Raw genomic sequence first — 18,279 nt, 5'->3', positions numbered from 1 at the left:
ACTGTTTTGATGTCTTCCAGTCAGGTTTTTGACCGCACCACAGCACTGAGACTGTTCTTGTTCAGGTCTTCAATGACATCCACTTAAATACAGACAGTGGCAACATTTCAGTCTTAGTATTACTGGATCTCAATGCTGCATTTGATACGGCCGACCACAGCATATTACTAGACCGATTGGAAAACTGGGCTGGACTTTCTGGCACAGTACTAAACTGGTTTGAATCCTACTTAAAGAACAGGGACTAAGAAAGTAGTCCATAGGTAATTACACATCAGCGCAAACAAATATGCCATGTGGAGTTCCCCAGGGCTCCATTGTGGGCCTCTTCTGTTTAACATCTACATGCTACCACTGGCTCAGATTTTCGAAAACAACAAAATAAGTTAACATAATTATGCAGACATCACACAAATTTACATAACCATATCACCAGGGGACTATGGTCCAGTACGAATACTGAATAAGTGAATCGAACAAATCAACGATTGGATGTGCCAAAACTTTCTTCAATTAAACAAAGACAAAACTGAGGTAGTTGTTTTTGGAGCCAAAGACGGACGATTAAAAGTCAGTGCTCAGCTTCAATCGGCAATGTTAAAAACTACGGACGATGCCAGAACTCCTGGTGTAGTCATGGACTCAGACCTGAACTTCAACAGCCACTTTAAGACAATTACAAAGTCAGCCTACTATCACCTTAAGAATATATCAAAGGTTAAAGGACTTATGGGTCAGCAGGGTTTGGAAAAACGTGTCCATGCATTTAACTTCATTAGACTTGACTACTGAAATGCTGTCTTCACAGGTCTCCCAAAAAAATTGATTAGACAGCTGCAGCTGATTCAGAACGCTGCTGCTCGAGTCCTCTCTCAGACCAAGAAAGTGGATCACATCACTCCCGTTTTGAGGTGTTTACACTGGCTTCCAGTCTGTCAAAGAATTGATTTCAAAATATTACTGTTGGTTCCTAAAGCACTGACTGGGGCCAAAATACATTTCTGACCTTCTGCTACATTATGAACCATAATTAACTCTGAGGTCATCTGGGACAGGTCTGCTTTCTGTCCTCAGATTCAGAACTAAACATGGAGAAGCAGCGTTTAGTTTTTATGCACCACATATATGGAACAAACTTCCAGAAAAATGTAGGTAACTCTCAGCTCTTTTAAGCTCAAGGCTGAAGACTTTTGTTTGACACTGCCTTTAATTAAATAAAATAATTATTCATTTCTTACACTGCGCTGTAACTTTTATTCTTGTGTTTTATAATTGTCATTTTATTTTAGCTTGTTTTTATTTTTTATTCTTTTTAATGACTGTTTTGTAATTGCTTTTGATTGCTCTTTAATGCTTTGTGTAAAGCACTTTGAATTGTCCTGTTGCTGAAATGTGCTATATAAATAAACTAGCTTGCTTGTGCCCCCATTCACCAAACCTCCCCTACATTTGTTAGTTCATTCAAGCATTTTCCTTCACTTACAACTTTGATGTACCAAACATTATTCCCTCTGAAATATGCCCCATCACTCTCAAAGATCATGCAAATGTCAGCATACCAGAAGCTACATTTGGTCATTTTACATCAGGTTCGACTGGATTAATTATTTCTATGAACATCCCAGAGGGAACTACCATCTAACTCATTAAATTCCTTTGAGTTTGGGTTGTTCTCATTTTCACAACAGTTATTCTGGTAACTAGCTTCTCAATTCATTCATGCAAATCTTCAAACCACTTGGCTTATTGTCTTCTCCCAACTCAAAAGATCTGCCTCTGCCCCTTAATATTTTCCCCAGTTTATTGCTTGCTGAGAATTATGAATTAGTCATTTCCTTCAGACATTATTTCTTTTGAAAGTTCCCTCACCTCTTATAGAACATTTCTTCAACACATTGATCTAACAATTCCTAATCCATCCACAATTTTATTTATTTTCTAAACTTCACCAAATACAATGCTGGTTTTCAAATATGTGCACATTTCCTTCAGTCCCATGCTTAAATAACTCTCAACAGCTTTCATTCAACAGTAAATACTCCCTACTCCCATATTCTGCCAATGTGATTGTAAATGCATTTATTATGCTGCATTTTGCACTCAGCAAAGTCAGCTACATATCCTTCTGACATCTCGTTATTTAGTGCTTATTCTTAGAGTTTAAGTATTAACTATATATCTGTGTTTAAAGTATCTTCTCACTTTACTAATCTATATCAATCCATGTTCAGCAAGAACAAACTCCTGGTGCCTCTTACATGATTCCCATCAGTTACATTGAAAAACTTGGTCACTGCCAACTGTGGCAATTTCTATCACTTGTCAAATTGTCTTTACTGTCTCCATGCTATCAAACTACTTACTTGACAAGTTTGGCTGAACATTTGCACTCAGTCTGCCAAGGCATACTGGATTTCCTGGTTGCTAACCATTTGAAGTCCTCTTACCATTCGAAAATAAATAAAAACACATACGTCAGGCTGTCAATACCATTATCCCCTCCAAGCTGGTTATCAATTACAGATGGTGATGAGTCAGAGTATAGAAGTGAGATCGATCGACTGACCAAATGGTGCCAGCACAACAACCTGGCTCTCAATGTCAGTGAGACCAAGGAACTGATAGATTCAGATCAGATTCAGATTCAGATTCAATTTTAATTGTCATTGTCAGTGTACAGTACAGAGACAACGAAATGCATTTAGCATCTCCCTGGAAGAGCGACATAGCAAATGATTTGAATAAATAATAATAAGTGATAATAAGTGTCCGGGGGGTGGGGGGGTGATTGGCAGTCACCGAGGTACGTTGTTGAGTAGAGTGACAGCCGCCGGGAAGAAGCTGTTCCTGGACCTGCTGGTTCGGCAACGGAGAGACCTGTAGCGCCTCCCGGATGGTAGGAGGGTAAACAGTCCATGGTTGGGGTGAGAGCAGTCCTTGGCGATGCTGAGCGCCCTCCGCAGACAACGCTTGCTTTGGACAGACTCAATGGAGGGGAGCGAGGAACCGGTGATGCGTTGGGCAATTTTCACCACCCTCTGCAATGCCTTCCGGTCGGAGACAGAGCAGTTGCCATACCATACTGTGATGCAGTTGGTAAGGATGCTCTCGATGGTGCAGCGGTAGAAGTTCACCAGGATCTCAGGAGACAGATGGACCTTCTTCAGTCTCCTCAGGAAGAAGAGACGCTGGTGAGCCTTCAGACTTCAGAAGAGGAAGGATGAGGACCCATAAACCTGTCTATATCGAAGGGACAATGGTGGAGAGAGTCAAAAGCTTCAAATTCCTGGACGTGTATATTTCTGAAGATCTTTCCTGGACCCAGCGCATTGATCCAATTATAAAGAAAGCACATCAACACCTCTACTTCCTGAGAAGATGACAGAGATTCGGTATGTCAGAGAGGATTCTCTTGAACTTCCACAGGTGTACAGTAGAGAGCATATTGACTGGTTGCATCAAGGCCTGGTTCGGCAACTTGAATGCCCAGGAACGAAGAAGACGGCAAAACGTTGTGAGCACTGCCCAGTCCATCACAGGTTCTGACATCCCCACCATCGAAAGGATTTACCTGTTGCTGCATCAAAAAGGCAGTCAACATCATCAGGGACCATACACTCATTTCACCCCTGCCAACGGGAAGAAGGTACATGAGCTTGTAAACTGTAACGTCCAGGTTAAGGAACTGTTTCTTCCCTACAGCCATTAGGCTATTAAACATTACAACCTTAATAAGCTCTGAAGAAGGATCTCTTCTCGAAACGTCGCCCATTCCTTCTCTCCAGAGATGTTGCCTCACCCGCTGAGTTACTCCAGCATTTTGTGCCTACCTTCGATTTAAACCAGCATCTGCAGTTCAGTCTTACTCAAATAAGCTCTGAACTATAGACTATTATTGTTATATTGCACTATTATTGTTTGCTCTATGCGTGGGCGTGTGTGTGTGCGTACACTGAACATTTTTTCTCATTTATTATATTGTTTATAGACAATAGGTGCAGGTGTAGGCCATTCGGCCCTTCGTGCCAGCACCGGCATTCAATGTGATCATGGCTGATCATCCCAATCAGTACCCCATTCCTGCCGTCTCCCCATATCCCCTGACTACGCTACCTCCAAGAGCCATATCTAGCTCTCTCTTGAAAGTATCCAGAGAACCGGCCTACACCGCCCTCTGAGGCAGAGAATTCCACACTCACAACTCTCTGAGAAAAAGTGTCTCCTCGTCTCCGTTCTAAATGGCTTACCCCTTATTCTTAAACTGTGACCCCTGGTTCTGGACTCCCCCAATATCGGGAACACGTTTCATAGAAACATAGAAAATAGGTTCAGGAGTAGGCCATTCGGCCCTTCCAGCCTGCACCGCCATTCAATATGATCATGGCTGATCATCCAAATCAATATCCCATACCTGCCTTCTCTCCATACCCCCTGATCCCTTTAGCCACAAGGGCCACATCTAACTCCCTCTTAAATCTAGTCAATTAACTGGCCTCAACTACCTTCTGTGGCAGAGAATTCCACATATTCACCTGTGTAAAAAATGATTTTCTCATCTTGGTCCTAAAAGACTTCCCTCTTATCCTTAAACTGTGACCCCTTGTTCTGGACTTCCCCAACATCGGGAATAATCTTCCTGCATCTAGCCTGTCCAACCCCTTAAGAATTTTGTTAGTTTTTATAAGATCCTCCCTCAATCTTCTAAATTCTAGCGTGTACAAGCCGAGTCTATCCAGTCTTTCTTCATATGAAAGTCCTGCCATCCCAGGAATCAGTCTGGTGAACCTTCTCTGTACTCCCTCTATGGCAAGAATGTCTTTCCTCAGATTAGGAGACCAAAACTGTACGCAATACTCCAGGTGTGGTCTCACCAAGACCCTGTACAACTGCAGTAGAACCTCCCTGCTCTTATACTCAAATCCTTTTGCTATGAATGCTAGCATACCATTAGTTTTCTTCACTGCCTGCTGCACCTGCATGCCTACTTTCAATGACTGGTGTACCATGACACCCAGGTCTCGTTGTATCTCCCCTTTTCCTAATCGGCCACCATTCAGATAATAGTCTACTTTTCTGTTTTTGCCACCAAAGTGGATAACCTCACATTTATCCACATTATACTTCATCTGCCATGCATCTGCCCACTCCCCCAACCTGTCCAAGTCGCCCTGCATTCTCATAGCATCCTCCTCACAGTTCACACTGCCACCCAGCTTTGTGCCATCTGCAAATTTGCTAATGTTACTTTGAAGTGTTTACACTGTACTATGTTTACATATTCTGTTGTGTTGCTGCAAGTAAGAATGTCATTGTTCTATCTGGGACATATGACAATAAAACACTCTTGATACTGGGCTTTCTGTCCTGGGCCTTTGCTAGAGTGAGGCCTCACGCAAACTGGAAGACCTCGTATTCAACCTGGGTAGCTTACAAGCCAACAGTATGAACAATGAACTCTCCAATTTGAACTACCAACCACCCTCCCATTCCTCCCCACCCCCCTTCTACCCTGTGACCCACCTGGAATCACACCTATTTCTCACCTCCCTCTCCCTTTACAACTACATTCTTTCACATTTCACAATTCAATGATTTTGTCTCACACCTACGGTCTTTTCATCTCTGGCCTTTGTCCATCTGCCTATCAAAGTTCTCCACCTCTCCTTCTCCTGCATTCAACTAATATTTGACAGGTTTTGTCATGCCCTTCCTCTCTTCAAACATTCTTACCCGCATGACCCCCTGCCCCCCCCTCCCCCATCAGTCTGAAGAAGGGTCCCAACCCAAAACGTCACCTATCCAAGTTCTCCAGAGATGCTGCCTGACCCACTGAGTGTTTTTTACCTGACATGCAGTGTTTTAGCACTGGAAATGTGGTAGACTTATTTTGTGTATGCCTTTGCATTTACATTAACCTGTCCTGTCCACTGCAGCAGCCTTAATTGGGCTATTATTAACCTCTGCATTCTATTTTATGATCAATATTGTTTTAAAGTATGACAAATGTCTTCCACCCTAAAGACAATGAAGTGAGACTCCACTTACAATGAAGTGACACTCCACTTTAGCCCACCTACTGCTCAAACTATTATACTCACTTTTGCTGCAGTGCTAGTCATCCAGGCAGCTTTCTCTTATGAACTGTTCATAAATTTCAGTGCATTCCTTGCTCTGCTAGTCAAGCAAGCCGGACCAGCCCCATCTTCTTATCACCCTGACCTCAAAAACCCTAAATCCATAAAAATTCGGGAAAGGCTGACCACTACCATGAAAATCACTGACAAAGGAATGCCTTGTAGTTGTAATCTGGCAGGCTGACCACTACCACGCTAAAGACAAATGTCAACTCTCAGACGCCTCCTCATACCTACCCCTTTACCATGACTCCTCAGACAAACACCAGGCTACCATCGCCCAAAGCATATCACCTCTAGTGATCTCCCCTCCACCTTATAGTTCCCAACCATGCATTACCCATTTAGATCTCCTTCCCAAAATCCACATGCAGGCCTGCCCTGTCAGATCCATAGTTTCTGCCACACCAAACTCATTCCAAATACCTCAATTCCTTGTTATCCCCCCTTCTGCAGTCCCTAATGACCTACTTCCGAGAAGCCTCATACATTTCACCACTTCCATAACTTTCGATTCCCCCTCAACTAACACGGTCCTGTGCCTGGCAGACCTTGTCTTTGCCTGTAAGAACTTCTCTTTTGACTCCTCTCACTTTCTTCAAGTAAAATGGTGCGGCCTCGGGCACTCGCATGGGCCCCAACGTGCCTGTCTTTTTTGGAGCGCCATGTTCCAAATGGACCGAGGTACCATTCCCCAACACTTTCTCGGTTCCTCAACTACATTGGGTTTGCTTCCTGCACCTGTGCAGAACGAGTTGATTTCATCAACTTTACTTCTCAAATTACTTGGACTATCTCTGCATCCCATAGTTTCGCTCTCTTGGTTCTTGGTTTCTTGGTCCTCCAAAATATTCCAAATGGAATTTAAACTGGAGGTGGAATTTAAACTCGCTCACCCTCTCCTCTCAGATGGAATAACGATACAATTCCGAGGTCCTCACCTTTCACAACTTTCCGCCATCAATAAACAATAGGCAATAGACAAAAGGTGCAGGAGTAGGCCATTCGGCCCTTCAAGTCAGCACCACCATTCAATGTGATCATGGCTGATCATCCACAATCAGTACCCCGTTCCAGCCTTCTCCCTATTTCCCCTGACTCTGCTGTCTTTAAGAGCCTTAACCAGCTCTCTTGAAAGTATCCAGAGAACCGGCCTCCACTGCCCTGAGGCAGAGAATTCCACAGACTCACAACTGTGTGGAAAAAGTGTTTCCTCATCTCCGTTCTAAATGGTTTACCCATTATTCTTAAACCGTGGCTCCTGATTCTGGACTCCCCCAAAATCTGGAACATGTTTCCTGCCTCTAGCTTGTCCAAACCCTCAATAATCTTAAATTTTTCAATAAGACACCCTCTCATCCTAAATTCCAGAGTATACAAGCCCAGGTGTGGTCTCACTAGGGCCCTGTACGACTGCAGGAGGACCTCTTTGCTCCTATACTCATCTCCTTGTGATGAAGGCCAACATGCCATTCGCTTTCTACACTGCCTGCTGTACCTGCATTCTTACTTTCAGTGACAGATGAACAAGGACCACCAGATCCTGTTGTACTTCCCCTTTTAACAACTTGACATCATTTAGATAATAATCTGCCCTCCTGTTTTTGCTACCAAAGTGGATAACCTCACATTTATCGACATTAAACTGCATCTGCCATGCATCTGCCCACTCACCCAACCTGTCCAAGTCACCCTGCATTCTCATAGCTCCCTCCTCACAGTTCACACTGCCACCCAACTTTGTGTCATCTGCAAATTTGCAAATGTTACTTTGAATCCCTTCATATAAATCATTCATGTATATTGTAAATAGCTGTGGTCCCAACACCAAGCCTTGCGGTATCCCAGTAGTCACTGCCTGCCGTTCTGAATGGGACCCGCTAATCCCTACTCTTTGTTTACAGTCTGCCAACCAATTTTCTATCCATGTCAGCACACTATCCACAATGCCATGTGCCCTAATATTTCCCACTAATCTCATATGTGGGACATTATCAATTACTTTCTGAAAGTCCAGGTACACTACATCCACTGGCTCTCCCTTGTCCATTTTCCTAGTTACATCCTGAAAAAAAATCCAGAAGATTAGTCAAACATGATTTCCCCTTCGTAAATCCATGCTGACTCAGACCAATCCTGTTACTGCTATCCAAATGTGCCGCTATTTCATCTTTAATGATTGACTCCAGCATCTTCCCCACCACTGACGTCTGGCTAACTGATCTATAATTCCGTGTTTTCTCTCTCCCACCTTTCTTAAAAAGTGGGATAACATTAGCTACCCTCCAATCCACAGGAACTGATCCTGAATCCATAGAACATTGGAAAATGATCACCGTTATCCCACCACCAGTCACATCTTCCCATCCACTTCCCTTTACGATGTGCATGGAAATTACTTCCTCCACAATTCCTCGGTTCGCTCATCTCATCTAATCCAATCTGCCCCCACCCCAGGCACTTTTCCCTACAGACAGAGGAAATGCAACACTCATCCCTACATCTTCTCCCCCACTTCCATCCAGGGACCCCAGCAGACCTCCCAGCTGAGACCGAGGTTCATGTGCACCTCTTCCAATCTCGTCTCGTGTCTTTGATGATCTCGATGTGCCTCCTTTACTTTAGCGGGACCAAGTGTAGTTTGGGTGTCTGAATACCTGCATTTGGTCTGCTAAGGCCTGCGAGAGCACCCGGGTGCAAAGCATTTTAATTCCCCTTCCCATTTTTATACCGACCTTTCAGTCCTTGACGTCCTCCATTGCCAGTGAGGCCACACGCAAACAGGACCTAATATTACGCATGCTGGGTAGCTACAATTAAAAGTATTAAAAATCTATTTTCCAATTTCAAGTAATACATCCCCCATGCCCAAGTTTTCCCCTTGCCCCCCCACCACTTCAGTGGCCCACATATTTTTCCCACTATTTCCCATCACCTCAGACACAATTTCCCCTCCAATATATGCTCATCTCCCATCTTTGTGTGCCAGTTTCCTTTTATTCTCCCCTCCCTTTAACCTTTCACCCATATTCTTCCTTCCGGCTTCACATTTCACGACCCCTCTTTTATCATTTGACACCCCATCGTCTCCTTTTCAACTCCAACCTTTGTTGCTTACTCCAACCATTTGTCTATCACCACCTTCCCCCCCCCCCCCCACCCTCTCACCTGTATCTCTCACCTATATTCACCTATTGGCGCAGTGATAGCGTTGCTATCTTACAGCGCCAGAGACCCAGGTTCGATCCTGACTATGGGTGTTGTCTATATGGAGTTTGTACGTTCACCATGTGACTGCATGGGTTTTCTTCGGATGCTTCAGTTTCCTCCCGCATTCCAAAGACATACAGGTTTGTAGGTTCATTGGCTTTGGTAAAAGAATGTAAATTGTCTCTAGCGTGTAGGATTGAACTAATGTATAGATGATCATTGGTAGGTGGAGACTTGGTGGGTCGAAAGGCCTGTTTACATGCAAACTCCAAACCGAACTCTAAACCATTACTTGCCAGGCCTTGACCCACCCTCTCCTCCCTTTCCAACTTTGTTCCCCACAACTATCCAATCAGTCTAAAGGAGTGTCCAATCACAACATATCATGTCCATTCTTGATGCTCCCTCCAACACTTTGTTTTTTTTGCACAAAAACCTTATATTGGTTCCTGGTCATCCATGCCCAGATACATTTTGTTTTAAACTGTCGTAATCTCGCTCACTTATGTTACCTCACTCTCTCTCCTCCACTACCATGCATCCCCAATCCCTTTCTCGAACTTCACTGCCTGATTATGGATTCTCGCACACATGTTCACCTTACATCACATCCATATTTTCAAAACCTGATACTTAAAAAAGTTCAAAGTCTATGCCTACAGTTGCTCACTCTCACTTGTCTTACTATCTTTATTTTATTTTTAAATCTAGCTCTCACAAGGCCGCACAACTGGCTGATTTTGTCATCCCTATTTGATTAATGGGATGCTGTGTTGAAAAAATATGCTTTATCAGCCTTCAACCTTCAACTGCTAGAAGTACAAATAGCGTCATCAAGTTCAAAACTAATTTAATCCCCTCAGTCTCTGAAAGATGTTGAATCTGCCTGAAATTCTTAAAAAAAATTAGTATGACCAAGGGATTAGTAGTTTCTTATTTTTTCCAACAACAAGTCGAACAGACGAGGAACAAAAATCCACTACTTGAACACCACTTCAAGTAACAAAGCATATAAAATTTTAATTTTAAACACAAAATAATATGAGGAAAAAGTGCCACACAAATAGTTTATTTAGCTCGAACAGTTTCTGTGATCTTTTAAAAAAAATCAGCCGATTAATGTTTAAAATGCAGGAAAACCAAATAATTTTACAAACAATTTTCAAAGAGATCTAATTTAAATTGATTACAATGCCAAACTATAAATATTAATTCCACTATCTATGTTAAACTTTTGGACTTTAGTCTTTGGAGATACAGCGAGGAAACAAGCCCTTCGGCCCACCGCGTCAGCGCCGACCAGCAATCACCCCATATACTAGCACTGTCCTGGAGGAAATTGGAGCACCCACATGGTCACAGGGAGAACGTACAAACTTAGTATAGACAGCACCCGTAGTCTGGATCGAACCCTGGACTCTGGCGATGTAAGGCAGAAACTCTACTGCTGACACACTGTGTGGCCCTCAGTGGGATTTTATTGAAGAGGTATGCTATTTAAGTTAAACCTGGCGATAAGGTAATGTAAACAATTATAACAATCATTTCACTGTAATACGACGTATTCCCACATTGGGTTAGTAAAAAGCATCATAGACAGAAAGAGAAACAGCTCCATCAACAGGCAAGAGGCAGCAAATGCAGCAGAATAATCAACTTGAGCAAAAACACAAGACTGCAGTAACACAGCAGGTCAGGACCCTTATTCAGACTCTCAAGGAAGGTCCTTACCAGAAATCTTGCCTGTCCATTCCCTCCACAGATACTACCTGACGTCCCTGTACCTCCAGCCTTTTATTTTGTGCTCAACATTTTAGCATCTCTACGAGACCAACAATAAGCTTAAACAAGAAACCTCAAACACTTAAGTGACTTCACAACTGAAAAAAATAAGGAAAAGGGGTTAAGCCATGGAGAGCTAAACAGGAAAGCTGCCAATTGGGCCAAATGCAGGCAAATGGGACTAACCCAGAATGCCAACTTGATCGGAATGGACAAGTTGGACTGAAGAGCCCTTTTCTATACTATGTAACCAATCACTTCATACTGTATAAAACGTTCACTCCGTCCATGCCCTGCAAGTAGGACTGCAAGTGATTGAAAAATGACAAATTGGTAAACAAGGTTGAATGCAAGGGAATGCATGAAATTATAGATCAAGAAGATGAAGCATAGATACAAGAGCAAAGGAAGACGCAAAAGTCTGGGCGTACATGTCAAGGGAACATACAAAATGTAGAAAGCGCTGAAAAAAGAAATTTAGTTATCAGAAATAATGGAGAAAAAAGTATTGTAAACTTTTCATGAGAACATGAACAATAATTCTACATTTTTTAAAACTCCTTTCATCTTTTAATAATCAGTTAATATTTTCAGTACAGGTGCACGACCTTTTATCCGGAGTTCCGGAAACCGAAAAGCTCCGAAAACCGGACATTTTTTCCAGGATGTCGTCTGCACAACAAAGCTCGCGTTTGGCGCCAAACTTGACCCGAAACGACCCATGGTCAATCCAGGTCTGTACTACTGTAGCGGCTGCCTCCTCCCCGGAGACCGGGGAGACACTTAAACATCTGTAAATCATTGCTTAAATGTTAGTCAGTTAGTTTGGAGGGCTTTTATGTGAATGGGGGGGGGGGTGAAGGGGGAAACTTTAATACTTAGTCCCCTACCTCGGAGAGGCGGGGAGCGGGCAATGCCTTACCGGGTCACCGTGCAGTAAGCTCCGGAGCGCTGTGGCCGCCGACTCACAACATCGCGGAGCTGGGGCTGCGGGCGTCCGGCCGCGGGCGGCGCCGGTTGTAGCTCCGACCCCGGCAACTCTACCCCTGGCTGCGCGGTGCTCCAAATCCAGCGTGGCCCGCGGCCGGACGCCCGCAGCCCCCAGCTCCACGATGTTGTGCGTCGGCGGCCACAGCGCTCCGGAGCTTACCGCACGGCGACCTGGTAAGGCATTGCCCGCTCCCCGCTGGTATCCCAGCGCTGCGACGCCGCCGACTCCCAACATCGCGGAGCTGGGGCTGCGGGCGTCCGGCCGCGGGCGGCGCTGGATTTGGAGCGCCGCGCAGCCAGGGGTAGAGTTGCCGGGGTCGGAGCTACAACCGGCGCCGCCCGCGGCCGGACGCCCGCAGCCCCCAGCTCCGCGATGTTGGGAGTCGGCGGCGTCGCAGCGCTGGGATACCAGCGGGGAGCGGGCAATGCCTTACCGGGTCGCCGTGCGGTAAGCTCCGGAGCGCTGTTGGGAGTCGGCGGCCACAGCGCTCCGGAGCTTTTGCACGGCGACCCGGTAAGGCATTGCCCGCACCCCGCCTCTCCGACCAGGTAGGGGACTAAGAATTAAAGTTTCCCCCTTCACCCCCCACCACATAAAATCCCTCCAAACAAACTGACTAACATTTAAGCACTGATTTACAATGATTCCCCGGTCTCCGGGGAGGAGGCAGCCGCTCCAGACTTTTCAAGCCGCCCACGCTACCTACCTAATCTACGCTAAAAATCTTCCATTCGGAAATCCGAAAAATTCCGAAATCCGAGAAGTGTCTGGTCCCAAGGCTTTCGGATAAAAGGTTGTGCACCTGTACATTAATATTTCAGAACTTTTTCCAATTTATTCCATTCTCACTTGCATCAGAGATAAACATCCCAATGATGGCACAGTTGTCACACTCACCAGTAGGAAAATACATATTAGAGCTGATAACACACGATGTTCATGGTTACATTCCAATTTAGTAAAGTATCAGTAAAGTTTCCTCCAAGATCCCAATATTATACTTCAAATAAAACTGATAGGTTATGGATGGGTGTTGTTAGTATCGGTAAGGCTTCTTCTGCCTCACCCAGATAGATGAGGGCCTACTGAAAATGTGTTCTAATTGACAAATGCAAAATCCGAGGGAAAGGGACAGGACAAAAAAAAAAAGAGGGGAAAAAGGCATGGAGGATTGTGAAAGAAGAGAAAAATATTATACCTCGAGCAACACAGCAACTGGCTTTTTGTGCAGGTGTGCACATCAAGTCGGAAACAGAAAATTTAGATTCTGCCACAATATCATACTGTTACATGGTTTAGTCTCATGGGCTGGCAGGAATAACTGATAAAGAATGGAGCATGGCATTAAATGATGACAGAAGGTCAAGTACAATTCCACAGCTAAATCATCAGCTTCCGGAATGAAATAGATGATAAGCAACAACGATGAAATCAAAAATGTAGTCACAGCAATTCACAACTGTACTAAATGTGCTACTTTGTCAAAAGCAGACTTAATCAAATGTATGAAAACCAAGCCATATTTAAGTGAGATTATTTATGATTTTATAAACACCATGATCTATACTTTGTAAGCACCAACTCAATGGAGGTATTTATCTTCACACACTGGTGAAATAGTTCATTTGGTTAAATACATTTATTTAGCTAACTTACTTTATTTGGCGTGCTGTCATCTGATGTTTGTGTGTCTATTTTCCAAAAACCGTCCAAAGTTTTGCAAGAGAGAAAAATTTAAACACATAAAATACACTCAGGTAACACAATTAATTTGTAAGAACTTTTTACTAAAATGCTGTGCCAAAGACATGTAATGATATCCCTGTTCTACTTAGAGCTTGATTTTTTATTTTTTTTATCCTATTAGTTCAGTTCTAGAGAGCTTCTATGGTTTTTGTTATTGTCTGGCGAAATAGTCAATGTACATAATTGAAAACTTCAATTAATAAGACATCAACTTTCCCTCAGGGCAATTAAATTCAAATAATGCACATATTTCAAATTCGTATCATTTAAATTTGAATAATAGCTATGCACCGAAACCGGTGCTTACAAAAATACTAACATTCTGTGGAGTTAAAAACAAAATCTCTTTATTCAGATCATAGTGCATCGCACATAAAAATTAGATATCCATCTCATCTATCGTAATCTCATCCATCTAAGATATCCATCTATGGTTATCACAAAGTAAATTACAATGTAAAGGAAGCACGAGGAAGAAGAGAACATTATCCCTGAATTTGTTTAAGCAATGATCATTTGAGGACCACACGGAAGATTCTAGAGCAAGAACTGAAACAAGGAAGGAGAATTAAAAAAATTTGTTGAAAGCTGACATTCAAGAAAATACAGCTAAAATTAGTCTGTTCATATTCTACAACAGGAATGGGAGGAATAATATAATTGCTGAGATGGAAAATATTTAAGTGTGTAACCTTCCCGCTAGCAAAACTGATTAGAAACATTCTCACATTAGAAAGTGCAAGATTGATATGATATGACTGACATGTTGACTTGGCAAGACACAGTCAAACTCAGTTAAACTTGTGTTCCTAAAAACTAACTGGTGTACCAGTTCCTGCACTTCTCTTCACACCTTCAGATTTTATTGGAAAATGGATTATAATACCTTGTGATATGTAAAGGCGTGTTGGGGATTAATAGGAACAACATCCTGCAAATTTATGAGCATTCATACAATTCCAATTATGGGACTTTTGTGGTACATGTTGATGAATCTACTTGCTGATTTTAGAGGAATACCCATGAAAAGCCTCTGCCACATTAGACACTGGTCATATATACTGGCCTGAAGCTGCATTTTTCAGTAAATCTTCATTTTTGCTGGTAGTTTGATATTTATGCATATTGGAATTTGCCAAGATGAGATTTCGCATGGAAAGAAATCGTACAAATCAACATCTCAATTTATTTTTAAACAATGTTATTAAATGTTTGAAGAAACAAGGAACTGCAGATGCTAATTTCCAAACAAAGAGACATGGTGCTGGAGTAACTCAGTGGGTTAGGCAGCATCTCTGGAGAACATGGATAGGCTACGTTTTAAGTCAGGAACCTTCTTCAGAGTGATAACGAGGATGGTGGGGTGAAGAAAAATCTGGAAGGGAAGAGAGGCTGGACAAAGACTGGCAGGTTTCACCTTGTAGAAATTACAGCTGTGTTTATACATCGTCCCCCCATTTCAGGGCACCATAATGTTTGCGACACATGGCTTCACAGGTGTTTGTAATAGCTCATGTGTGTTTAAATGCCTCCTTAATGTAGGTATAAGAGAGCTCTCAGCACCTAGTCTTTCCTCCAGTCTTTCCATCCTCTTTGGAAACTTTTATTGCTGTTTATCAACATGAGGACCAATGTTGTGCCAATGAAAGTCAAAGAAGCCATTACGAGACTGAGAAACAAGAATAAAACTGTTAGAGACATCAGCCAAACCATAGGCTTACCAAAATCAACTGTTTGGAACATCATTAAGAAGAAAGAGAGCACTGGTGAGCTTACTAATCGCAAAGGGACTGGCAAACTAAGGAAGACCTCAACAGCTGATGACAGAAGAATTATCTCTATAATAAACAAACCCCTCCCCCAAACACCTGTCCGACATATCAGAAACACTCTTCAAGAGTGGATTTGTCAATGACCACTGTCGGCAGAAGACTTCATGAACAGGGATCCATTGGCTACACTGCAAGATGCAAACCACTGGTTAGCCGCAAAAATAGGATGGCCGGGTTACAGTTTGCCAAGAAGTACTTAAAAGAGCAACCACAATTCTGGAAAAAGATCTTATGAACAGATGAGACAAAGATTAACTTATATCAGGATGATGGCAAGAGCAAAGTATGGAGGAGAAGGAAATGCCCAAGATCCAAAGCATACCACCTCATCTGTGAAACACGGTGGTGGGGGGTGATATGGGCTGGGCATGTATGGCCGCTGAAGGTATTGGCGCACTTATCTTCATTAATGATACAACTGCTGAAGGTAGTAGCATAATGAATTCTGAAGTGTATAGACACATACTATCTGCTCAAGTTCAAACAAATGCCTCAAAACTCATTGGCCAGCGGTTCATTCTACAGCAAGACAAAGATCCCAAACATACTGCTAAAGCAACAAAGGAGTGGCCAAGTCAATCACCTGATCTGAAACCAATTGAGCATGTCTTTTATATGCTGAAGAGAAAACTAAAGAGGACTAGCCACCAAAACAAGCATAAGCTAAAGATGGCTGCAATACAGGCCTGGCAGAGCATCACCAGAGAAGACACCCAGCAACTGGTGATGTCCATGAATCGCAGGCTTCAAGCAGTCATTGCATGCAAAGGATATGCAACAAAATACTAAACATGACTACTTTCATTTACATGACATTGCTGTGTCCCAAGCATCATGGTGCCCTGAAATATGTGGGGGGGGGGGGGGGCAATGTATAAACACTGCTGTAATTTCTACCTGGTGAAACCAAAATGATTAAAAATGGCCTTTAATAAAATCTGACAATGTGGAATGATGAAGATTTCTGAACAATTGGGTGCTGGATTGCCTACATTTGCTGCACTATGGGCTAAGAGCTTTGGAATTTATTCACAGAAGCAAATATGAAGATCAAGTGAATTGCAATTCACAAATTCAATAAAATATGGATCCAAAGTAAATAGTCAAATGGGTCTATTAAGAATAGGAACTGTGAATAGATAGGTCAGATAAAGGGATAACCAAAGAGCTTTCAGTTCCAATTCTTCCCAAAATTCCTTTAAACGGAGAACATTAATGCTAATACAAATTTGAAGTTTGTTGTTTTCAAAAACCTTGCTTTGCAAAAAAGACGTTTGTTTAAAAAAATTAATTAAGCTATCTGAAATTTACCTCTTCTTCATTGTTTCCATCCTGTTGCCCCGTTGCTGAAATTAAAATCGGAATATCTGTTAAGATAGCAAGTTACTGACAACTTGAAATTTTGAAGCTTCTGTTTAATACCAAATATATTTGGTATTTTGGAAGTAAAATGTGTATAAATAATGTATACGTGTGATATTTTAAATATATATATCAATTAAAATCTTTACCTCCAATTTCTGAATTTTGAACACTTGAGATCACTTCTAATACTCAAGACACATTTTCCCTTTTCCAAGTAAAGCATTGAGAAGAATATTTTTCAAATGCAATTTCAATACATTGCCATATAGCTTTAAAATAAAAAGCAGCCGCACTTTTGCCTTTAAAACCGAATCAAGGAATTTAGGAAGTGGCACGCCAAAACAACTGTCAGTACCCAACATATTGACATTCCTAACCAATGTGTGGGGATCGTTGGTCGGCGCAGACCCGGTGGGCCGAAGGGCCTGTTTCCGCACTGAATCTCTAAACTAAACTAAAATATCATGAATAGTTAGTAACTATATGTAAAGATCCACCATCACCAATTACTACAAATGCCGTACAAAACTTAGCTTCAATTTTAAATGCTCCATGACCAAAACAAGCAACTGCGGCACATTGGCAGCAGGTGAATGTGCAACATTTAGGGCAAGGAGTGCTTTAAACTTGGGTCCCATGGTCACACAGGAGGGCTGGTCCCCCAACGCAATATTCCACCTCTCCACCAATACCCAATATTGGTGGCCTGTGGGGTGGGGGGGGGGGGGGGAGGGCTTTCTGGAACGCTAGTATGGGTATTGTGGTCTGAAGGGACTGGTTTCCAGAGGGCTAGTATGGACATTGTGGGCCAAATGGATTATTGGGGTGACAGCTCAGTCACTCAAGCCTGATGTGCTGGCAGCTCACTCACGGCTGGTGGGCGAACAGTTGACTCATGGCTATTCCTTGAAATTGGATTTCAAGCAGGGTGCAAGGCCACCAAATTCAAATGCAGTTTCCTACCATTTCAAGCAGGGTGCAAGGCCACCAAATTCAATTGCAGTTTCATACCATTTCAAGCAGGGTGCAAGGCCACCAAATTCAATTGCAGTTTCCGACCACTTCAAGCAGGGTGCAAGGCCACCGAATTCAAGTGCAGTTTCCGACCACTTCAAGCAGGGTGCAAGGCCACCAAATTAAAGTGCAGTTTCATACCACTTCAAGCAAGGTGCAGGACCACCAAACTCAAGTGCAGTTTCATGCCACTTCAAGCAGGGTG

General features: G+C 42.9%; 1 protein-coding gene across 2 annotated transcripts in view; it reads right to left on the bottom strand.

Moving 5' to 3' along the window:
* The window catches only part of sugt1 (SGT1 homolog, MIS12 kinetochore complex assembly cochaperone), a 79,606-nt gene that overhangs the window by 35,824 nt on the left and 25,503 nt on the right, over nucleotides 1-18,279 (bottom strand). For both annotated transcript variants that reach the window (XM_033022302.1, XM_033022301.1), the window contains exons 7-8: nucleotides 17,007-17,041; nucleotides 13,774-13,808 (exon numbers count right to left, since the gene is read on the bottom strand). In XM_033022302.1, the coding sequence (XP_032878193.1) occupies nucleotides 13,774-13,808; nucleotides 17,007-17,041 (70 nt within the window). The remainder of the gene's footprint in view (nucleotides 1-13,773; nucleotides 13,809-17,006; nucleotides 17,042-18,279) is intronic.

This window comes from Amblyraja radiata, chromosome 6 (genome assembly GCF_010909765.2).
Source record: "Amblyraja radiata isolate CabotCenter1 chromosome 6, sAmbRad1.1.pri, whole genome shotgun sequence".
Classification (NCBI taxonomy): domain Eukaryota; kingdom Metazoa; phylum Chordata; class Chondrichthyes; order Rajiformes; family Rajidae; genus Amblyraja; species Amblyraja radiata.
The sequence above is the reverse complement of the archived record's forward strand: the minus strand, read 5'-3'. Positions and strand labels throughout refer to the sequence as shown.